Source organism: Choristoneura fumiferana, chromosome Z, assembly GCF_025370935.1.
Source record: "Choristoneura fumiferana chromosome Z, NRCan_CFum_1, whole genome shotgun sequence".
NCBI lineage: Eukaryota > Metazoa > Arthropoda > Insecta > Lepidoptera > Tortricidae > Choristoneura > Choristoneura fumiferana.
This window is the reverse complement of record NC_133472.1, coordinates 36,324,240-36,350,403: the sequence shown is the minus strand read 5'-3', so window position 1 is coordinate 36,350,403 and position 26,164 is coordinate 36,324,240. Positions and strand designations below refer to the sequence as shown.

The 26,164-nt window shown below is 35.6% G+C and overlaps 1 protein-coding gene across 2 annotated transcripts in view; it reads left to right on the top strand.

Moving 5' to 3' along the window:
* Positions 1-26,164, top strand: part of LOC141436005 (carboxyl-terminal PDZ ligand of neuronal nitric oxide synthase protein-like) — a 173,392-nt gene that overhangs the window by 27,129 nt on the left and 120,099 nt on the right. For both annotated transcript variants that reach the window (XM_074098852.1, XM_074098844.1), the window contains exon 2: positions 15,991-16,257. In XM_074098852.1, the coding sequence (XP_073954953.1) occupies positions 16,054-16,257 (204 nt within the window). In that variant the 5' untranslated portion in view covers positions 15,991-16,053. The remainder of the gene's footprint in view (positions 1-15,990; positions 16,258-26,164) is intronic.

Sequence of the window (26,164 nt, the reverse complement as noted above, 5' to 3'; positions counted from 1 at the left end):
TACTCCTACTAATTTTATCATGCAATTGAATAGCTGAGAATACCAATACACGTCTCCAGCCAGCACAGTGCAAACTACGATGCATATTTTGCATAATAATATCTTACAAAGTGTGCAAGCGACTTGCACTGACGTATGCAACTACACACACAGGCTACAGGCACATGTTAGCGGCTTGTACCACCAATAGTAGTAGAGACCACGTTTGAACGACCTGAGTGTATATCGACCTTTTAAATCGACTTTTATTAAATTCTGATCCTCTTGTAAGCAGTCTTCGAAAGCTGCCACGAGTTAAAAAAACGGTTTTTTTGTTTTAACAGAAGCACGAATGTTAAGAAGGACATAATATTGATTTATAATTAAAACAATCGTTTGTTCGGATTCGCGTCTAAGCATACGAGGGGTTAATACTCGTAGATAAAAAGAATTTTATAATAAATTTAATATGAAGCTCTCTGGCCAAAATATCACACCAAAAAAATCTACAGCAATCAAACCATCATTCAAATTTGCAACGAGCAATCAAACCCTAAATCATCGTGTTTGTAATGAAATAGAGCTTATTGATAAGTTTTATTTGCTAAACAAATGAGTGAAAATAATCAGTATCGACTTTATTCTTGCCAACCCAGTTACGCCACAAAAAATAGACAAGCCAACGTTTATACATTTAACACTGTTTATAGGTACAGTTTATATCTTTGTTTTAAATTTATTAATAATAATAATATTTAGTCGTTAAATTCATGAGTGAGCTGTTAAAAAAAAACCTAATTTTTTATTTAATTAAGTATAGTTGGGCCAGAATTTATTTAGCGAAACCACTCACGATGGTAAAATACATTCATCCATTAAACAGATGGGTCAAATCCTCTCTAATTCGGATCTTAGACTATAGGCAAGAGCTGACGAACAACGCAACGCTTGAACTTTGACTGTTCCGTGAGTGTGCCACATACGACGCCAAATTGCTACAACTCATACACCGGCGTTTACCTGGAATGATAGGTCTCACTCCAGCGTGGTGAAAGTGGCTAAGTATAATTTTGTAGTGATCCTTGCGAGCCGGCATTACGCCACTCTTGCGCACTGCTTTGTGCCCGTAAATTGCACTACATAAAGGCGATGGTTGTCTCTAATTGGTGGCTAAACAAAGCTCATACTTATGGTGACTAACATACGGTTACATAAAACGGAGTCAGTTTCCGTAATAGCAAGCCTCTCGTCGAAATGTTTTCATTTATGTACAACCGGCTTAATATTACGTACGTACGTACGTATATCGGTGGCTTTAGTATTAATTTCATTCACTCAGGCTTGGGGATACCTAGTTCCTGATGGAGCCAAATACCTACCGAACTTGTATCTACTATTCTTCGCTAGGAAAATCAGGCGGTACGTATATTGTTCACCGTACCCTACTGAAAGATAATCCTGTTAAGGGATTTAATGTGGTTTTATTGCTTTATTTCGTGACTTTAGGAAGAATTTGCAAAAGGCTTTACAAGGATTTAACGCTGCTTTGGTTCTTTAAAATCGCCTTAGTATCAGTTGGAAATCTGACAATGACTTCCGGTAGGTTCATGTGAATAAATCAGTTTGTCTATTTACGTCAGCTTATTCGAAGCCTGATTGACATTAAGAAGGTGTCATATTTTAATTATTTATTTTATTCATTTATTTAATCATTGTAAAGTCATGTACGTAATATTGAATCAGAATTTTATAAAATATGTATACCTACTTAAGTCAGAATATGACGCCCTTGAAGGGCATACAAGATAGGCTTAAAAACTAAACAAATATTTAACATCGTCAAAAAATATTGCTTTACTAAAATTTAATTAAATTACGGTTATAAACTATCATCATTAGTCCTTAACCCAGTAATAACATTTATCAATCAATAAGTTTCTAATTTCTTTTTGAATAAAGTGTTTCGGGATTCAAATTTTATTTCATTGGGGATTTTTTACTAATTAAAATAAATTTATAATGGGGGCTCTTCTTACACATCTGTAGGTTAGTCTTTGGTAATAATAATTTATTCCTATACTTCGCTCTAGTGTTTTCCTTGTCTTTCCTTAGTTCCTCACGAACAAAAAGAGCGATGATATATAATATATATTAAATATTTCATATTGGCTGGTGGTTAGAACGAAAATACGAGTATTAGGAAATAAAGAACTGAGATAGTTCAATCTATGTACATAGTTACTTAGTTTATTATTCACGCACATTGAGTTGCTTAACTTCAAACTTTGGTAAATCCAATTCTGTAATTTTTAAAGATTTTGGTATTAAATCAAAGGGAGAAAAATTAGTTTTGTTACAATTTTAACGGTTACTTAACTATAATTCCGTATAGTTTTTGAGAAAAATACAGTTAAATTAATAATACTTATTTTACTAAAATCAGATAAATCCATAATATGGCAGTTTTTTTTTCAAATGTAAGGTAAGTCCATCTAAGCCAATCAGCGAAAGAAGTTTGTTTTTTTGACAGTTTTTTTTTCAAATCTAGAATTCAGAATTCAGGTCTGTTAAATCAAAATTATCACAAATCCACACTGAGTTTTTTCAAAGATAGATAAATCGCAATCGATTATATCAAATTAAGATAAATCCAATCAACATTTTATTTTTTGTAAAGAATGAACAGGGTCGGTTTCTTTATTTAATGCTTTAGCCATATTAAAAAATATTGCCTTTCAAATCACCGAATTAACGTTATAATTTATCATGTTTTTTTTTCAATCATCTTCCAAATGGTTGGAGTGGATTTATCTGAGTTTGAAGTTAAGTGACTCATTTTCAACCTTTACCATCGTACCAAACGAAAATAACGTTAATAGACAATAGTCTAATGGTATTAGTATAGTAATGGTATTCCATTGCTTAAAAGAAGTTATAGTTATAATTTATGAGATAACTCATAAATAGCTGGCTAGGTATTTTGTCCTTTTGTTCTACTTAAACCGTAGTTGAGGTTTCGCGGCTTCGTGATTTCAAGTGCCTTTATAGTCCTGTCTATCGGAGGAAGCATCTTAATAAGATGTTGAAGGCCAACCGGTCTAGTCCTGTATATGTCTAATAATACCGCGTTTAACAGACAGCGATAAAATTTTGTACGACCACGTAACTTGAGCTTAGGAGCTCCTTAAGCTCAATTATTTCTTATATAGATTTGGGGTGTTTACTCATTGTATTTCTACTGCTCCCTTTGTGTGTGATACAATAAATTATCGTAAGGTATTCGGCATCACATGCGTCATTCCATTTTACAAATTGTATTTTAGATGTGTATGTAGGTTTTATCTTTCTAATTCTAAAAACACTCACGAAGCCATTCGTTATTGGCCATTATGCCACTAAAAATATTAATTCTAGTACCTACTCTACTTTCAATTTATTATTTACCTATATTTTTATTTCATTTAAACATCACTGGCATCGACTCATCGTTATGAATTTTTAGCCACATTATTTTTAGGTACCTAACGATTCTGTTACAATACCGTTACAGGTTTTTATTTTCGGTGTTGAAATAGTTGAAAATTAATAGAATACTTTGTAAGTTCTTGTTAAAACAAAACACTTTTCAAACAAGTTTTTTTTTGTCAACTGCACTGTTTTTGATCGTACTTGCATTGCTATTACATAATGTGTACATAATATGTACACCCATGTCAACCCGACACTCAAAGTGGTTGTAATTTTAATAAAAAAAATAGTACTGTAGTGTCAAAAACCGTTGAAGAGTTTCATTCTCCGGAGACAGTCCTGGCCGGACAACTACAATTGACTAAGATATGCCAAATTTAACAAAAATGCCACTATAAGTGGGTTTCAATAGCTTTTAAGATTTGATTCGGTACTGACAACAGGTAAAACTAAAGAAAAGCTTGTAAAAATAAGAGGAATATGTATTACGATTCCGTTGCAAATAAGCAAACAAAGATTTCCTACTGGTTTAAATACATTTCGTTTCGCAGTTGTTTCATTTGGAGAATCGTATAATACCTATGATTCCTTACATGGTCGCTAGTCTCGTTAAAAGTTTGTTCAAATCTGCTGTAACAAGTCTTTGATTTGTCAGACACAAAGCAGATCGTTTTTCTAAGACACGCTAAACATGCTACATTTTTAGACTACGCGACATTAAAATTTCTTTTTAAAGGCATTTGGCCGTTGTTGGCATGCCTAATTGAAGCCTTTATTGAAGCTGAAACTAAGAATGAGAGCCGCATCTTTGTGGAGGATCAGAGCTATTAAATCTCGGAGTAAGGTCTAAACTTTGTTGTTTAATAACAGTAGTATCTAAGTAGGATGAAAAAGTCTAAAAAGCTTTTAGTATACTTATAGGTATCTGCGTGACTGAAAGAATAGATCTGAAAAATAAATAGGTCCAAATCATTGTACAATTGTACCTTATCATTCTATTTGTTACCTCGATTATGAGTATGACAATTTATTAAAAATATTTACTACGAAATTACGATTTTTTCCGCCTTTTAAATTTGCACTTAGCCCGTTTTTTCTTCATTATTTGTATTAACTTCAAAAATGAACTTGCCCGGTCAGTGACTAGTAAGTCACCAAGTTAAATATTAACCAAGACAACGCGAATTACCTAGTCACTTTGTAATTTTATTTCTATAGTGACTCAACGCTTTTGTTCATTCATGTCATGACCAACGGAGACTCTAGACCTTATAATAATAACACTACGTTTTACGATTTTACTTTTTAGTTGCATTCACTCGTTTTTAACTGCCCAAGTTAGGGCGCATAAACGAGAAAAGTTAGCAACGCACGTGGATAATTTAGTCGAAATTGTTACATTTTTAGGAGCAAGAAAAAGTTATTAAATACCTCATATATTTTGGAAATAAACAAACAGGACTGACACGAGCAATACATGTTTACCCTATTGCAAAGGAGTACAGTCACAGAATAAGTAATAGTACAAGTACAGAAGCTTCTCTGCCGTACAGAAATGACGTATAAGCATAAGAATCTTGAATACTGCTTCTCTGTCTATCGCATAACTCGTGTTCACTCGCACGCGGCGCGTGTAATGCTAGGGTTGCTACGCCCGGAATACACTAGTGAAGGTTAGAAATATCATCATGATCAGATGTGTCGTTTGAGTATAGTTACACAATTAACAATTAAATTAAATGAAATTTATTGCGTATGAACTAGAGTAGGTACATATAATTACCGTATTGCTTAACCTTAACGTTGCTTTTGAGATGGCAGAAACATTGGATTTAATTTTTTTTCGTGCGAAGATTCTATTTTCAAGTCCTTTCATTTGAAACGTGAAACGGCTTTTAAATTCGGATTGAAAAGAAATATGCACTACGCAATTTTTGATGCAAGCCATCTTGGATAAAAAAAATATTAATATAAATACAACTACTAGATATAAAAATTCAAAATTCAAATTCAAATAATTCAAATGATTTATTCAGTAAATAGGCCGGAATGGGCACTTTTACACGTCATTTTTTAAACTACCAGCGCTTTCGGAAAGACCATCACTGCCAAGAAGAATGCGCCGCAAGAAACTTTGCAGAAAGTAATTTTTTCATAATAAGTAATATAATTACAAATAAAATACTTAAAAACTACATTATACAATTAAAGAAAAAAAAATACAAAAAATAAATATAATAAAAATACAGGGATGTGTAAAATTATTATACTACAGCAAGGGGATGTATAAAGTCCCTATGTTAATAATAAAATTCCTAATCTAAATAATTCAGATATGTATTCACATTTTAGCGTGCGTGGCTGCAGTGTAATGTAAAATATTATTGCTTTATTTTTTAACAGTCTAATACGTAATAAAATAATGCGACAAATGTGTTATGTTAACAAATGCATTCGTTTCGCTTGCGACGTAAGTACGTATTTAAATAAAATAAGCGCGAGCGCGTTACGCGGGCGATCCGAGGCAGGGTGTGCGGCAACCACTGAATTGCCAATTCTAGGGGGTGGGGGTCCTACTTGTAGCGGAGAACAAAATTGCGAAGTGAGCCGCGCCTGTTCCAGTGGAAAAGGGCATGTATGCGAGCGCTATGACTATACTACGTTCTTAACACCCAATTTTCCTGCTTTGCGCATTAAATCTAAAACTATAATTTAATATCCGTACTGAATAAATATACGATTCGAAAACAATTTGCATGTCTTTTCGTTTTGCGTTGTCTGAACAAAGTAGGGCAGAAGTACCGTTTGTGGCCATTTATTGTTTAAATAACTTTATTCGTTTCAGTATAAGCTTTTGAAAACTCACTAAACATATTATTTTAATACTATAACTTTTATTTATGACTTCAAATGTCAACTGGCCAAAAACGGGCTTAAGGTGGCCACTGGCCAAAACCGGTATGTGAGCCCTAATGCTTAGTACTAATTAATGAGCATCGAAAAGACCCTCGATTGAATTTTTCTTTAAGCTATTCAAGCTTAGTTTTCAAAATGTAATCGTCTCCTTCACTCATCAAGAGCCAGACAAAGACAATTCTTATTATGTTCCTGATTTCAAATAAATTCCGCAATAATCCTTCTGCTGTGGAGGTAGCAATAACTCGGTTAAAAGCAATTCAAGTTTCTAGTGCCACTGCGTAAACTTACTGTTGCAATGCTAGAGCATTTGCGACAATGCCTAGTCAAACTTGCCTAAGATCTAACTTAATCCGAACTTAGCAACTGCAATTGAGGCAAAGTTTGTTAAACAAATATAAAACGCGACTGTCGTGCGATTGATTTCTATTCACGATTTTGCTTGTATCATAAATGAGTTGCGATGATTCATAACAATATACTGAATAAAATATACATATTTATGTTTGAGTGTATAAAGGAAGAAAATTCCATAAAGAAACTGCTATAAATAATAAATAAATAAATCAATAAATATCATGGGACATTTGACACCAATTGACCTAGTCCCAAACCTAGACCTATTGACCTAGTGCTATGAGACCAAGTCGTGTTTCAAATTGTTCACTTTTACGTAGAACTATTTTCTAAGGCGGACTTTCACGGAGCAGAGTTAACTTAAGCTATTTATACTTATAACATCCATAAAGCCCAACACACACACACACACACACACACACACACACACACACACACACACACACTACGAGTGCGTGGCGTATTACATGGCGGTATACGAGTATGGACGCATGACCCGACCCGCGACCGCCGTCGGTGTGGTGGCGTGGCGTCCATATACCGCCATGTAAATACGCCCGTCGCGGGCCCGCGCTTGACCCGCACCCGTCGTCTGTGTGTGTTGGGCTTAACTCAAGAGTTGTGGTAACCCAGTGTTAAGAAGTGTTAAAATGTCATTCATATCACAGGGTTATTATTTTTAAATTTTTTAATCCTAGGTGAGCGGCCCTATACATACATATTATATGTTGTTGTTGTTGTAACTCTTTATTGTACATAAAACATTTGAAAATTACAATTAACAAGAGAAAGAGATGTACAAAGGCGAACTTATGCCTTAAAGCTTATGTCAGCTAAGTAAGCATACAAAGACTCCGTTACAGAAGGACTAGTTTACAACAGGTGGTGCATCAAAAGTAGATCAGAAAATTAAAACGCAACAGAAATATATCGTACAAACGAGTATAATACACGTCTAAAATAAATATAGGCAGTGTGATACAGAACAGCAACAAATAAATAAATATAATAAAAATTATCATCAAGCTAATTATTACAACATGACAGATAGTGCTCCTTAAGCAAAGATTTAAATATATAGTGACAACGATTTCGTAAGTCAATCGGTAAGGAATTCCACAACCGAATAGCCTGGATATAAGAATATACATAGAATTTGGAGTTAGATAGAGGCACGGTAAGGAGAAAGTTCTGAGAGCATCGAATAGAAGTTACGTAGCTAAATCGCTCTTTGAGGTAGCGAGGAGTTGCAGGGTTAAAGAGAATGCCGTAAAGAAGGTGGAGAATGTGAGAGTTACGGCGAAAGCGGATTGGGAGCCACATGAGCTGTGATCGAAAATTAGAGACATGATCGAACTTATTGTGAGCCACATGAGCTGTGATCGAAAATTAGAGACATGATCGAACTTACGTAGACCGAATATAAACCGAATGCATAGATTTTGAATTCGCTCAAGTTTGTTAAGCTGCTCTTCTAAGAGATCGGTATAACAAATGTCAGCATAGTCGAAAATAGGGTGGAGTAAAGTTTGAGCAAGCGCAACCTTGTTAGCAAAAGGTAGGAAATTCTGAAGCCGTCTTAAAGATCCCACTGCAGCAAACACCTTCCTGCTCACCTCGCACACATGAGGAGACCATGAGAGAGTGCGGTCAAAAATAACACTCAGGCTCTTGACCTGATGTGCAAACGATATTAGTACTCCGTCGAAAAGCAGGAACTTCTAGTCGCCGTTCGCGAGAAACTTGATTTTTAGGGCAACAAATGGGGTCAACGAGAACGAGAATGCACGTGCGCTTTTACCAATCAATGGCGTCGACGTTTACACACTTTCCGTACGGATTCAGAGGATGGACTGCCAATTTTAATTGAACTTCCAACTGATCGTACCCACGTGCCAATAGATGCATTGTTGCGAATACGTTGATATTAATCTCATCTTGATACCTCCACTCGTTCTTAAGCCGAGTTTAGACTTGCAAGAAAAATCGTGCAAGTTGCATTATATTGCGGCGCTCAATTGACCACAAAAAACTCGGCTTTAAGAAAAGGGTCTTGACAAATGGACGGACATACAGACAGACAGAGAGCAAACTGATAATGTAAGGGTTTCGTTTTTGTTGACTGAGGTACGGAACCCTAAAACTACCTACCTTTCCTTGAAATATAATAAACGTGAAATAAAATATTAAACATTAAAACATAATGGGTATCTTCTCTTGTTTTGATGGTTCACCCGCTCCGGGACGAAGAGGTCTCTGGCCTCCGCCAGACGTACCTAGTAACATAAAAATAAATAAACGAACAGAGAATTTTCCTAGATATGTACCTACAACAATATTCGTTTTGGGTTGGGGAAAGAATGGGGAAAGAATGTGTTCTAAACTGGCTGAAAATTTGTTAGAGAGGGTTTCGTAACAGGCGAAATATCGCGTTAGTATCGACAGGTCCATTTAACGTTACCATCTTATGCTTGTGATTGGCTCCTTTAGTTGTTTGGGCTCCGTAGCCAAAATAGCAAAAACGGAACCCTTATAGTTTATCCATGTCTGCCTGTCTGTCTGTCTAAACTTTGAATAAACTTTAAGTAAACTTGGAATATTCCGTACAAAATACGAAATCCTTAGAAAACTATTACTTAACTTTTTCGTAATGGCTACAGAACCCTATTTCGGGCGTGTCAGACACGCTCTTGGCCGGTTTATTTTACTAAATATGCCTCTGTCCATTGGTGGTCAATTTCGCAAGTGTCTTGTAGGTTTCGCCGTTTTAGTTACGGTAAACAATATATATTAAATGAAATATGAGAGGTAAGGGTAGATGAACTCCTTTAGTTATTTAGCCAATCACATACGGGACATATGTTAAATTAAGATTAGTTTTTGGAGTATTGCTGGTATATCATGTTTCAGTTTGTATTTTCGACACATGTTTAAGTTGGCAAAAAACCTCATGATATTAGCGCTATTAGCCTGTCACAGAACCCTTATTAGTATCTGCAGTATCTCGATACGCTCACATGTTTTTTCTTCGGTGCTGCAGGGCTACTACGAAACTCGAAGTTCGTATCGTACCGTCCTGCTCGCTCTCGTATTAAATAGTATAAGTGTCAGAGGGACCGCACGACACAAACTTCGAGTTTCGTAAGCCCTGCTGCGCTAGGCTAGAACTTGTAAGATACAGCTTCACGCCATGGCCGTATGTATTCTGGCCAGTGTGCTTCCAGTGAGCGAGCGAAATGTTATTTTATTTATTTAATTTACCCGTAAGTAGCACTAGGTAGTGTTACTTACGGGTAAATTCTCAGCGAAAGACAAAGATAGAACAGTGTGAAATGTTATCATTATCAGTATCACGTTCCTGTTTACATAACACGTGCACCTTGAAATACCGTGATCAGTCAATATAATTATATTTATTGGGAAACCAACCCTTATCGTTGTATTGCGAACGTTTTAACCCTTTTGTTGTAAAGTTTTTAGTAAACAGCCGTATAATACCTACGCTCCGAATTATTCCGCTTTAAAATTATATTGATTTCGTTTGATTGTCGTAATTGTGGTACAATTGCCTTGGGTTGATTGTTTTCATAGAATTTAATTTAAACCCGCGGCTTTCACTTCGAAACGATCTTTGAGGTTATAGGTAAAGTTATCCTAGCGTTGTATAGACTAATCTAAATAATGTTTTTCAAATCTAATGACAAACGGTCAACGATTATTCAAAGATCTTCTACGAGTAAAAGCTAGTTGGCAATGTAACATTCAGGCAAGCTGAGCAGTTTTATCGCGTGAATTATTAGTGTAATTTGTTTATTCTACGTATAATTTTATATCTCTACTAATAATTCAATATTTTGGTTTGCATACTGTTTAGAGAAAGAGAGAGATACAGAGATGTAGTCAAATTAAAACAAAATAAACATAAACAAGTTTTGATAAATACTTATAAGCAAAAAAACCCTACTGTTTTAAAAACTAAAATGAAGTATATCTGTGAAAATGGTACATTAAAAGTATTATACATCATATATTTAGAAAGGGCTTTTTACTAGCTTTCATTTGATACCCATATTGTTACAATACAAAAAAAAACATTCCTCCGCCATATGTTTTTTCGCGGACTCCATATTGAAACATTATATAGCCTATGCCACTCCAACAGTTATAACAAATCCAATGATACCTCGTCATAAGATAAAACCCGTTCAGCCGTTTAGGCTGCAGCGAGGACCAAAGAAATGGACATACATACATACATACATCATACACACATACATACATACGCTCGAAAAACAACCCTTCTTTGGGCAGTCGGGTAAAAATGGCAACAAATAGTCTAAAGTAGGTCTTTATTAAAACAGCATAATGTTGCTGTTTTTAAGAGAGATCTATTTATTTGAAATTAATATCTTATCACGATAATATTGCTGCCGTTTATGTATCTCCACATATTAGGCCGAACTACTCGTACTAAAAGTACATTTTTATACATTGCGCTTTGATCCTAATTAAACAGATAAATTCCACGGAATATTAACAAACGATTTCTACAATTCCAAAGGCCTTAAGGACAGTGTACTCAAGGGTATCTTTGTATTTCTGAGTTTTCAGAGAAGTTAATTTGTAAACCATTAATTCGTTACCAATTCTATACTTTGCAATTTCAGGAAAATAAATTTTCAATAGAAACTTTACCAAGCCCAGTTTTTCGAGACAATAACGTCGTCTTCAATCTTTAGGAGTGTCATTGTTTGTACTACTGTGTGATAAAGTTTATTACTTAACTAGCCATTGCCCGCGGCTTCGCTCGCGTTAACCTCGTAACGCCCAACTCGAGATAGAGTTTAATGTTCAAATTACAATAAGTCCTTTATAAAGTACTTTGGGCGTTAGGAGATTAAATTTGGGGTAACATAGATTAACAACCTTATTCATAAAAAATCCTTAATTGAGGTTTGATCGGTCTGTTACTTAGCAGACTGATTAAGCTTGTTAGACGGTTGTCAAGAAGTATGATTCATAAACGCTTGCTAGCAGTCTGCTAGTTGATGAGCTGCTGATAGACGGATTAGACGCGTTATGGCGGCAATCTTGACAAATCAAAGACAAAAAATGGCCTCATAGATAATTAAAAAAAAAATGACAGCCGTGACAGCAAATTAGCAGGAAAAAAAAAGCGAGATGTTTGTTTTCCCGCCATTTCTGATCCGCATGTTTATGTTTAAGTGCAAAAAGCCGTAATTATGTTAATCATCCTAATTTTATTTTTCTCATATTTATTGTTAGTAAAGTAGCAGTAATTTTAGAGGATTTTTAAATACAAATTCCTGAAAATAAATTTTCCTGATTTTCTTTTAATCATTGCGTAACTTCACACTTGCTCTTGTCAAAGTCAGCTGTTCAAACTTGTGGCGGCCATTTTGTGACTTAACAGGGAGATAAAGGAGGGTCTACGGTCTTCTAACTTTAGCAGAGCCTTGATCGACTGATTAGCGCTAACAGACGTTTATGAATCACGTTTTTTAGCATCGGGCCTTCAAGGAGCCTTCAAGGAGGCTCTAACTTTTTATGAATAAGGCTGTAAATTTCTACGATCCTTTTTTCGTGTGTGGATTGATTTTCAGGAGGATTACCAGGTAATTCAGATACAGACAGACGCTGTTTAAGAAAGATGATGCAAATTTTAGAATTCAAAAATTAATCTAAATAATCATAATACTTTGAACTCCTGTTTCACATCTTCAGGGGAGGAATTTTAGAAAACGTTTAATTACCTAAACCTACGTGTTTCTTTTTGCGCGACTTGACATGGGCTACTTTTATCCCGAGACGTTATGAAATTCCCGCGCGGGACATGAGTAACTGTAATGATTTATTTAAAAAATCCTTCTTAACACATTGTAGCTTTCTATTATTGAAAAAAAAAATCTGCCCCAAAGTTGAATTCGCTTATTTTTTCCGTGGAAATTATGCTTTTATTTAAAGAAAAAGTAGCATATGACAATCAGGAATAATGTGCCTAGCTTTCTATTGGTGAAAGTATTTAATTAATCAGCTATGTAGTTTCACAGATAACCCCCAAGAAACAAAGTTTAGGTATTTCCCTATCCCATGGGAATTTCGAAAAATCCTTCCTTAGTGCATTTCTAAGATACTTTAGGAACATGTATGCCACAAGTCTCTAGCACCAGTAGTTTAGGCTATGCGATGTCTGTCAGTCAGTCAGTCACGATACTGTTTAACTTATAGGTTAGGTAGAGATAAATTGTGTTACGTAATGATTTGATTGGTTTGGAGTAAGCACTTAATGTAATTTTTTGTTTTTGTAGGCATACTTAAGTAATAGCTTGTTATTATAAATATTTTATTTTTTTATTTTCATCTTTTTAGTTTTATAGGTATCCCATCAGTCACGTATCATCAAAACTGAACGTACTTGTAAAATTTCGTATCTGTGCTATCAAACTTTGAGGAGTTCACTCAAGACGACCTAGGCTGCAGCATCAAGTGGTGTCATCATATAAACGCATTGTCATTGAAATTGGACAATCATGCAGTCTCTTGTATGCGCCATTCACTTTTGAGGAGTTCCCTCCTACGGAGACGATCCTGGTTGGACTACCAGGATGTTACTTCCAGATTATTGTATTGTCACTAGATTTACATAAGTATGCCAAAAGTTTTGTTAGTTTAGCTTGTAGCACCTTGTAGTGATTCAGTCAGTTCATAAAATCATCTTCATTAGTTTTATCCCGTCATCCCGTGGGAATTTTGAGAAATTTTGAAACAGTTTTTACCTGTTAGTATTACCTCCCTGCATGCCGAATTTGAAGTCTCTAATATTTATAGTTACGGAGTTATACGAACATATATTCCAAATTTCAAGTTTCTAGGACCATCTGTTTGTGCTGTGCCTTGATCTATAAGTCAGTCAGTCAGTTAGTCAGTCAATTTCCTCTTTTATATATACTTATAGATGAGAGTTTTGTTACATTGCCCCCGCAGTGTATCAAAACTGAATTTAGAAGCGATCCATTATATGTAGATATCAATAATAATATACCGCTACTCGGATGATATTTCTCACACTATCTTTAAGAGACTAATTTAATACATTGCAGGCCCCCCGACCGTGAATTAATGCGATCGATTAAAGGCGGCAATGTAGCGCAACCAGGGCCCAATTGCATAACAAATTACAAGCAATTTTGTATTGAAATTCACTAATTAGTATTAGTGAATTTCAATATAGTATGTATTTCAGTATAGTATAGTATGGATGTAGTCATCCATACTACTACTACTAAATTTGCTGTAATTAGTTATGCAATTGGGCCCTACACAATATTCTCGCACAATCTATGAGGTTCGAGTCTGACATAATGTCTCGACTTTAGCGTCTAATTAAATTCAGCTCCAGCAAAGACGGCTAAAAGCTCTTGCATACTAGCTCAGTAAGCATTTATGAGAAGTGCCTTTAGCTGTATCTTTGAACTATTTAACGCCCCAATTAACCAATTATTTTGCTGACAACTTCAATCGCTGCCAGTGTCAGATGTTATTGACATTTTTTTTAAATTCAGATTTTTTTACGCACTGACCTTGCTTTTGAGCGCGAATAACTTTTTGTCATTTGTAGGATGATAAGCGAAGACGGGATGAATGTTACCCTCTTATTATAATCTTCGCCTCGTACTTATTATATCTTGGAAATTTACACAGAACAAATGTCTTAGATGGTGTACCTATGCTTAAATTCTTATTATAATGTTTATTTGTCTTGATGTTGTTATAATTATGTAGGTGTCTGGTTAGGTAAGTACGTACGATATTTCTGTATTCATGTGTCCTATTATCAGTTTATAGTGAAAGTGTACCAATAATACAAATGTTATCAGACAACCACACTTTAGAAACAATATATAAATGGCTCGATACATGGTGTAAAAGTCAAAACAACGCGACTCCGAATGAAGTAGTCGTTGATGACTGTGCAGCCTTGATTGGCGCTGCTGTAAAAGCTTTTACAAAATTTGAATCGACAACGGAGTATAGTAATGCCTGTTACATCAAATTAGAAACGAAAGAACAAACACCACAGGATTGCTTCATTCGTATCGACACCAGTCATTTTGTTAAAATTATTTTTAATCTAGCATGCTTCAAACATATAGATCAGAGAGTCAAATTCTTTTATTTTAAATGTCTTCAAGAAATAAAGCGATGCGAAGATTATGATGAATTGAAGGAAATTGTTACTAATGTGATCATAGTGTGTCTCAATAAATATGATGGGAAAGATGAACAAGGAACATTAACAAGATGTGAAAAAGCTAAAATGAGGTTGAGACTGTTGACTTCTTTCCAAAACACTTCTGATTCTGAAATCGTATTAGAGGGAACCAGTGAAATTTCGCAGACGTCATCAAACAAATCTCTATTTTCAGACAATGAATCTAAAGACAATGATAAGCAATGTACTGGAAAAAATCCTAAATGGTTTTTTGATGCTGTTGATTCAGAAAAACTATTGCTTACTCTCACTGATGGTGATTGTGTAACACATGACAACTTGCATTATTTTCCACAATTTTTAACAACTCTTACACGACTAATGAGACAACTCCCGTTATGGTCCAATGTTATGAAAAAAACTTTCCAGTCAGAAATATCAGCCCCGACTTCGTCTAATGTCGAAGTTTACTTTAAAATGTTAAAAAGATATTTATGCCAAATAAACACGAAGTCGGAGAGATATCGTATAGATGAATTTATTACTAAACACTCAGAGTCTATTGGTTGGACAAGAAATATTTAGATTTTTTGACCGTTTAGGTTTAGCTAGGTTAGGTTTATTTTACAACAATCCTATGAAGTTGATAATATCTGAGAAAATGGCTTTTTGTATGTAAAATGACATTATACTGTATTTTGTCCATTATTATTTTCAAATTTTGTGTTTTGACAACGTCCCGTCTGAAGCAGCGTTTCCACCAATAATGTGCGAGGATGTGTTGCGAGGGATGTGTTTTTCATTAACCAATAGAAACGCTTCATTTACACATCCATGCATAGCACATCTCTAGTGGAAACAGCTGAGCGAAGCGAGGATGTGTAAATGAAGCGTTTCTATTGGTTAATGAAAAACACATCCTTCGCAACACATCCTCGCACTTTATTGGTGGTAACGCTGCTTTATTGAATAACCTGTTTGCACCTTGTAAATTGAAACGTCAACGAATAACTAAAAATATGTCTGTTTTGTTCCAGATCCGGAAGCCAAAAAGGCTCGGCTTCAGCTTACATCGGGAGAGCGGATGGGAATGCGCATCGATGTTTAAGAAAAGCAACAAAGGCCGTTGCGTGCTCGTGATCAAAGCTAGAGGTTGGAAGCGGATGCCCATGAAGCTGCTAAAGTGGGGTCGCAAGATGCCTTCCACCAAGCAGTACAACCTGGTCCCCAACGACGAGTATGACACGCGCATACCCCTACACCCCGACGAAGCCTTTAAGTATGGCATCAAGTTCCAAGCTAAGGTATGCCTATTAATTATACTAGCTTGTAGTCGCTTGCGATCATTAGATCCAGTCCGGGCGTTGAATTTACTGAAATCTCATGGAGATCTCAAAACTTTCATATCGTGGTATGTAGTATGTGTTATATATAAGCCAGTCAAGTTATTTTTTAACCCCCGACGCAAAAAGAGGGGTGTCATAAGATTGACCGCTATGTGTGTCTGTCTGTGTCTGTGTGTGGCACCGTAGCTGTTAAACGGGTGGACCGATTTGAATGCGTTTTTTTATTCGAAATTAGGGTTTCTAGCGATAGCTCTTAGACATGTTTCATCAAAATCGGTTTAGCCGAGATATTGAGCTTTGAAGTGACAAAGTCGGGGTTTTCTAACTTTTTGTTGGTTAGGTTATTTAACCTAGTTTGAAACCTAATATTTAGTCAGATTGTTACATAATTCATTACAATAAATACCGGGTGTGGCCTGTAATACGAGCAAAAAATTAAAACACAAATTCCTCGTCGTCAAACTAAACAACATTAGTTCAGCGACTTTTAAAGTCTTTGAATTTTCCTTTTTTCATACAAATTAAATAATGCTATCAATGTACGCCATCCTAGAACACAACTGATGTCGCCTGTCACTGTACAAACATCAAGCATTTTGCTTTACATTGCTTCTTCGAATAAACTTAAAAGTAAAATTTAAAAAGTAATTATTTTTAAAAGTCGCTAAACTATTTTTGTTCAGTTTGAGGAGTATGATCTATGTTTTAATTATTTGCTCGTATTACAGGCCACACCCGTTATAGTTACGAGTACTACTACCACGTTACTACTGTTAATTCGTATGATGCTTCTGAAAAGGAAAATGACTAGCTGTTATAGGTACTAAAGGTACAAGCAAATAAAATGTCTCAAGTAAGTTGAGTTGAAATAGTATCAGCTGCTAGTGATGTGTAAGATTGTTATAAATGTATCATCAGCCAAATAAGTGATCTATCAATTTTTTAAACAAGATCCTACCTATCAAATGAATACGTCGCAAAAGTCGAACTGAAAGTTGACGGTTACGTCTATATGGGCATTATTGACATGCAAACGATTACTTATCAACTTTAAGGTGGTAGACCACATATTCGGCTGATGGTACCTACACTTACTTACGCGAACGGATATGATCTACGTATGATTTTGGGCTTACGTTAGATTGAACCCAGTTAACGCATTATACTTATATGTACTAATAACGAATCAATATGTGATTTGAAGTAATAAGAAAAAATAATCATTGCATATTTAGCTTTAAAAATTAGTTCAATAGAGTCAAAATATACGAAACCGTCGTGCTAAAACCGGTTTTGATGGCTAAATCTAGATTTCTTTTCCCAGCCACACACCACATTCTGAACCTTTAAATTTCATTTTGTACTCGTAGAGAGGTATTTTAGTGAACTTCCGCTAAATAGAAATAGATATGATTTTTTTATTTCTTCCATGTTTGCGTTTACAGATTCGGGTCGGTATCGGGCACATCACTATCTACCCACACTTGAATGATGTACGCAAATTAATTAGTGAAGTGGATTTAAATCCCGCATGTTGCGTCAGGAATCGTGAGCTCCCATGTCGACACGAGCGTAATTAATTATTAAGCACCAATGAAATGCATATTGAGCATTGTCGCGTTTCAAGCAGGGCTTCATGAAAATTACTGTATTATTGTTGTAAAAATTACGCAGGTCTTGTAATTTGTAGAAGTTGTACGGCACGAAGCTGTTAAACTGCCGCTTGCCGACATCCGCTCTATATTGTGAGCACTTCCGTGAGATTACCTATCCGATCTGATATTGGTATTGGTCGCCGATACGATATTGGGGCAAGTAAAATGTACCTACTTGTCTTTCAGATTATACGATCCGATATCGGATCATATTTCATACATTTTACTTGCCCCAATATCGGATCGGATAATCTGAAAACGCTCTAAACATCACTGCTCTGCCTCCGATTGTTGCCATAACGAATTCTTAGTAAAAGTCTAAATAACATTAGGCATGTAGAACAGTTTTTCTACCTTTTTTTTCAAATTTACCCCCGAAAATTACAACAAGTTGTCATTTACCCATTAAAAACAAATGCAGTGTAACAGTAGCACTTTGTTCGTTACTCCTTACGAAACTGAGTTTTACCCTTGAGGCGTAATTACCCCCGGGTTGTGAACCAATGGTCTAGGAGCTATGTTTTGTTGATGAATTTCTCCCGTCCTTTTTATTCCACACTTTTCGCCCCAAATGTTTCCGAATGAAATGTTGATTACGTTTAATCATCACTACGGGCGATTTAAAGCGCTATTCAAATACAAATTGTTGACGGAAATGCAAAATGTATGTGCCACCCGATTTTGTCAAATAAACTCGTGCTCATGACAGGTAGAATAATTGCGGACAGGTCCCAGAGGGAAGCCTCAAACAATAACGGTAACAACGAGGTTTTTTAACTTGTTTCAATACTTGAAGTTATGTTTTGTTTACAAATTGTATTTTACAACAGGTTTAAGCGTCTTTAAATAAGAATTTTACGTATAAAATTAGTACGTTGCATAATTTATGGAAACCCTTTTCAACTGTAGGCTTAAAAGCAAACACAATTTCAGCCTCGCCTTATTGCGACTCATAAGCAATCACAAATTGATGATCATTGAATGTGCAGGTAGTAAAGGGACGAAAATTGGAAAGAAAATACAGCAAGCTTCTGTAAATTGTATTAGGACTAAATCTTACAATCCAATAGAAAATCGCTATCGTTTACATTCTAAAATAAACGCACACAAAGCTGCAAGTCGGCCGTCCCGAGTAAAACAATTCTGAATTCAATTAGTAATATTTCCACTCTGCCGATTCGCACAATTTTGGCGACAATAAATATGAATTCAACGGAAAACCTTCGTAACGTTTATCTATAGAAAATGACGGCTAATGTCGCTCAATTTGGAAGAAGTTTAAAGAATCGTTCATTTTATAAAACGGGACTGGAGTGGCTTATTTATATTATAAATGGTAGTTAGGCTGGAAATGAAAATAAAACGTACGTGAAAATTGAAAGCGACTACTATACTAGAGAAGAATCTATCTATTAGGTACGGTCACGCTCGTTAATTTGGGATGGGACCCACTTAAGATCGGATATCTGTCATTTTTTTTGTCAATTCAAAGGATTTTTTGACGAAATGTGTCTCTTATTAACGCTCGTGACCGTATATAGGTAGATACCTATGTAATAAAAACGTCTATAGAGAAGAGACGAGAGACCCTACTAAAATCACATCGGAACGAACTGTTCACTATTGTAGCTCCGAGGAAAATATATTACTATTAGAAATAACTGGTAGTTACGTATACAAAATAAACAAATACTTGATAATTATGTACATATAATATTTGCTTCTCTCTCGAACCCATAAGTGACTGTCGGAAAAGGCATTCAGGGTTTTTTTTGGGAAACGAAAGTATATTCATTTACGTTTACTGCGTTTACTTAATAAATACATACTTTACCTTAATAAATTTCGAGATAGAAGACATTAGGGAACAATAAAAGAGTTTTAAGTATTAGAACGTATCCTTCCACGCCTTATTCATTACTCTCAAAATTAAGATAAAATACTTAATGAGGCCATATCTCTAATCAAATAAAAGAAGAATTCTGAAGATACTAAAACCTTATTCTTACTGTCGAATGAGATTATCTCGGGTGAATTACCTATCTTAGTAATCAAGATTTTTTTGTAATTTTATAACTAAGTTTTAGTATTTTTGTCGTATTTTATAATTTTGAATGTTAAAAAGAAATTGAATTACATATTATGTAATTTGTTATTTTTGGCTTTGGATACTTTTATTACAGAGATAAAGCGCTTTTTTTAAACAAATAGTGATATTTCACACATAATCATTAATCAAAGTGCAATATCGATTGTAAAATATATCTCGAGTAGCTCTTGCCAGGCTTTTCGGGGTTTAAGAATCCATGAGTTCAAACTATGTATTTGTGACTTGACTGGTGAATTAATTTCGTAATTTTTTTCGTATATCATACAACATGACATCCATAAGAACATACATTTTTAATTAACGATAGCTATTACTATTGAGAACCGTTTTATCGAAAAATATAACAATTACCTTTACTAATGGAGAATTATTATTTTTTAAATTTGCTCGAGCAGCAATGTAATGCGAACATTTATTTGACGTTTCAGAGAGGCAGCAAATGTTAGTGTCAGTTGTTAGCTTTGTTATCGATACATTGTGTGCTGAATTAATTTGTATGAAAAAAAAAGTATTTTTTAACTAGAAATACAATTTACGTTCATTGGGGTCAGCCCTTAAAATATATTATTACTAGCTTTTGCCCGCGGCTCCGCCTGCGTGGTATTCGGTTATCGCGCGCTGTTCCCTCGAGAACTGTGCATTTTTTCCGGAATAAAAAGTAGCCTATGTCACTCTCGGGCCCATAAACTATCTCTATGTCAAAAATCACGACGATCCGTCGCTCCGTTACGGCGTGAAAGACGGACAAACACACAAACACATTTTCGCATTTACAATATTAGTACGTATGGATGTTCCTATAGAAGTCACATGTGTATATTCATTTATATGTGTTCTCTTTTAAGGATCTGGGTGTTATATTTGATACGCGTCTTACTTTCCACGATCATATAAGGGCGTAGTAGTTTTCGTAGACTAGGTTTTGTCATTCGAAACATCCGGGATTTCAAGATCCAGGGGCTATAAAGTCTTATTTAATGCCTTAGTGAGAAGCAAGCTGGAGGCTTCCGCCATTGTATGGAACCCGTTTGAGGTGACCTACATCTTGCTGTTAGAGAGGGTCCAGAAGGCTTTCTTGAGAACGCTGTACAAAAAAATATATGGATGTTACCCGTATTTATACCTACTAAATTCTTACTTGGCACTAGGCTTTAACTCATTGGAGGTGAGGCGCATGAGCCTTCTAGTTTTTACTGTTCGGGTCTTGCGTGGGCGGCAGACTGTCCTGAGCTCGTTGAGCAGCTAGTTAGATTTTCTGTCCCTGACGTGCCGAGGATAACCTTGAGACGCGTATGCGCTCCCTGTTAGCCGTGCCTGCGGCTCGCACCGTGTCGCACAGGCACTCATGCTGAATGCGCTGCTGGAGTCCACTCCGGAGTGCGACTTGCTGGCTGGGCGTTGGCTGCTGTGTCTCGACAATTATTAATGTTCTGCGAGATGATGGATGACAGGAAAACTAGTGTTCCTATGTAAAGTTTCTCACTGTACTTTAGTTTAAGATGTGATTTGTGTAGTTTCACAGTGTATTGGTCAATACTGTAATGCTGTGAAATGTACTTTTTAATAAATAAATAAATAAATAAATAAATAAATATGTTGCTGTAATTAATTGAAAAATTAGAATTATTATATTTTCTACACACATGATGCTCTTTATTTTTGTGATATGTTACAAACGCATAGTAGTATTAGAAGTATGTATACTTACTATAAAATATTTACTTTTGCAAATATTTTTAACAAATAACGGCTCCGTGGATTCCAGAACCAAGTCGTGCTACCAATGGCCCTAACCCTAGTAATTTTACTTTTCTTTGAGTAAAAACGTCTTCACGGTTACGTCTGCATGGTTACCTCTTCTTTTCAAACATCCCTTTCATGCCAGCCACAGGCGGCCGGAAAATAGGAGCGCCGCTGAAATGAAGCAAATGGGTCATTATTTACGTCATGTCTTATTATTACTTCTTGCGGTAGTTTTGGTTGTCAGTAGGACCTACAGCAAGATACTATAATAACTTATCTAAGTAGATAAGCACCGTCATAATATTTTATACCTATTTATATATATATTATGCCGCGGTTGGAGCTGTGCAGTAAGAACCCTACAAATGTATGCAAAGTGGTAACCTATCGCACTTCGACTGAAGAGGCTTCTAAGCCCGGGATTACGCTAGCCTGGCGCCACTGGTTCCTTTCCTATGATTGTTTACTCAGCCAACACAAACGGCATCTTAAATCTTAATTAAATCTCCCTTTTTCTCAATTTAGGTTCAGAATTCTATTAAGTCAGTTAAGAGACTGATTTACCTAGATCGTGCTATCTTCCTATTATCTTCGGAACCCTAATAAAAAAGCCTATTTACAAAGGACCCGCGTGGACCCACGGAGGTCCATTCAACATCGCGCACAATGAGGCGGTCGCGCAGAACCCATCCATTGAATTTCGTTTTTACAACAACAGGGACCGGCGCGAATTCGCTCATTCGAATTCTTTGGTTTCGTTCTAGAATAACACAGTAAGGATTTATTAAGTCTTACCTCTTAACAGCTCCTCTGGATCTCTCGAAAAACTAAATAAAATTACCAAATAAGTAAATCTGCGGAGTGTTTTAGTTAAATTTTAATTGCCGAGTTAGAAGGCCAAGAAAAAATGGGCCTTAGCGCAAATCGCTCTTGCACAAGAAAGGTTCCGTATCGCTGTAACGAAAAAAATACTACTTTTTTATGGGGATCTCTTTTAATTTTTGTTTATATTATTTTATTGTTATTTGCTGTTATATCGGCTAAAGAAGTAGTTTTATACTGTCTGTAACTATATTTCTGGTGTCTAAATGTTAATATTTAAATCCTAGAAAATACATACGTATGCTTTAACAAATTCGCAGCACAACCTTGCTCGAATGAATCGTAAGGTTGTACGATAAGGCCTGCCAGGCATTAAGCCATAGAAAAGCTCTGCATGCAACGCAAGCGAAATTTCAGTCAAATATATAGCGACATTTATGTAATTCATTTCATAGCTATTACGTAAAACTCGAGAAAAAAAATACTTAATATACCTAGCTATCATAAATGGTTTCACGGAGTTGTGACGTACAACTGAATTCTAATTACGAAGCGTACCAAGTGTTCCCAGAAGGCTTTGATGAACAACGTCAGGGACAATCTGATATTGGCTGTTTTCGCAATCAATTCAAAGTTTCAGGGTGTGTGTTTATTGTGACAGTCCCTATTTCGAGTGACCAACAGCATTAGACTGCTCGGATGCTGCAATCATCGGAAACCTTTCTAAAGCGCCCGTTTGTTTGCTATCAATTTTCCGCGGCCTCAATCGAATAAATTGAAAAGACTGTTGTTTTTTGATCAATTATTTATTAATGAGATTGTGATAGATGAAGGACTATTTAGGTGGCGTACGCATGAACCTATTTAACAGAAAATTATCCTTTGTATAGTGGATTTTTAAATTCATTATAATAGGTGCACATTAAAAGTGTGAAATACGAGTATTGCGCGGATAATAAGCACCTTATTATGATATAATAATATTTTCATTGTAAGGTCTATAGTTTATCGAAAACACAAACTGTGACATGGGTTCGATTCCCAGTGCTGGTCTCTTTTTCTGGTTTTTCTGTGCATCCATGTCTCAGTTTACGTTTTCGATTTGGTTTCACGGGATACCCGTAAAAGTAACAAATTTGGAGTTGAAATAAAAAATACAAAAAGACTCCAAAAAAACAATCATAGTTTACAGTTTACATCATATTAAAAGGCTTTGCTATATTGTGGGCATTTGTTTGTAAAGATAAGATACGTCATTGCCTCGCCCTCAGAAGCCAAAGCTTTTAGTTTTGTTTTTTAAATTCCACAAGGGATAATCTCGTAATTATGCTAAAAAATCTTGCTCTAAAATCTTGCCTGTCTGAAATTGCTTGAAATAAATATTAACCCATTTTGCATTCAAAAAAGGTTACAGGCCCGAGGAAAGAATTCTTTCTCTGTGTCTGGCAAAAACAAATATATTTATCAAAGTGACAAATAAAAGACAATCAAAAACGGAAGTTACGTAAACGTTTATGAATGAAGTGGCTATTGTTTCCTATTTAAGTTATAAGTAGCTCAATTACTGTGCTTACGGTGAAAACTATGATAGTGATCCAAAACCTACTGACAAACAAGGCTCATAAGTATTGACAAATGAAGTTTTTGTTAATACTTAAAAATGAAAACTTTACTGAAACGTGAAAAACATACATTTTTCTCTTTGAAAATGTTTTAAGGAGTAAAAATAAACTGGTAATGTTATTTGTGCTCGTCAGTTATTATAGGTAGATACATATACCAACTTCAAATATTTTTTTAAGTCCACACAGCTTTCAGCTTTAGCAGCAATTGTCTTGATAATCTTGAGCAGCTTTCCATCGGGCGGCAGATATGCCGAAAATTTTACCGCTCTCATTTCGCGGGAATCTTCTCAAGCGACCGTTCAATCACTCTCGGGGACGGACTTATTTTCTCCCAGATAATCCTCTCGCACCTGCTATTTTTTTCATGAAAAATGTTATCTTTGTCTCAATACAATTTGCTTTACGTATAAACGGGAACCTTGGCAAATTTCTTTTCGAGCTTATTTGTCGAGGCTGTTGCTTAGCTGAATTCTGTCAGACAATAACCTACTAACCTATATATGTGTACAATACATGAAGTAGGTAATATGATATGAAAGTACTCTAGTCTTTGTATCCGTTAAAAATCTTAGGTTAATAATGTCCGTTCTGTAATTACAAGCCCTTTGTCACCACCATCGGGATTTTAATGAATTGTCAAATATTTGCTCGTGACCGCGCTGCGGGTGTAATTACATTAGAGGAATTTAGGTTGGATTCTGGCGGGACATCTACCCTGAGACCCTAAGTTATTGCCATCTTTATTTTTTTGTTTTTTGATATAATGTAACCTTGTCTATTACCAAATTGATTAAACTACTTATATAGAACCTACTTTAGATTTCGTATCGTATTTACTTTTACAATACTATAGAGTGAATACTGATCTATCGCTTTACCAATAATTTTTGAAATGTACTTCTATTATGAAAGTTTACACTCATACTACTCTTAAAACCTCAAAATGAGATTATCGCTTAAGACTTGTCGTTACAATAAACACTATCTCCTCCAGATACCGTGTTTTGCCAAAACAAAACCCACCTTTTCTTCAGCCAGTACCTGACGTTACAATGTTACAATCGGAATTTCTTCATTTTTAACGTATTTTTGCTTGAAAATGTATGAAAAAGTATAAATCTTATATTATACTTCGTTGTCAACAATTAGTAGCATATTATTTATAATTTATCCAAATTTAATTAAAATCGGATGTTTATTGACGGGTTTGTAAAGAAGAAAACAGTTTTTTGCGATTTCTGAGAAAGAGGTTTTTTTTTTTAGATAGAGTGTTTTGTCATGACACAGCAGAACTTTTAACGTACAATTTTTTTTTACTTAACCTCATATTTATTTCAGTTTCAAAATTTGCATGTTAATTTATATCCACTTCTAGGACTTGGATTAACTTGATATACTTATATATTTTTAAACAATATAGGCTTGCGTTTGGTCACAATCACGCCTGATGGATAGCGAGGATGAGGTCTGCGATGGAGCACGCTTGCCTAGTAAATGCTCATTCACCCTAGACTTGAAAGCGGCCAAATGTTAGTGTTCAAGAAACACAGTCGCAGGCATGGAATTCCACTCTTTCGCTGTGCGGTTGATGAAGGAAGACCGAAACGCTTTGTGCAGATTTTGGGAATACTGACAACGTAAGGGTGGAGACCCCGCCTACTTCTGGTCGACCTGTGGAAGAAAGGAGCAGGTCGAATAAGGTCGTGCAATTCCGAAGCACATTCTCCGAAATGTAGCCTGTAGAATACCGACAGGGAAGCCACTTTCTGCGATGAGGAAGGCTCTGACGACAAAAATCCGCGTCGCAGGCGACGCCGATGAGCCTCTTCGCTCGCTGTTCTACCGAATCCAAAGCAGCTAGCTGATATTCAGCAGAACCGTCCCAAAGGTGGCAGCAATACTCCATGCAG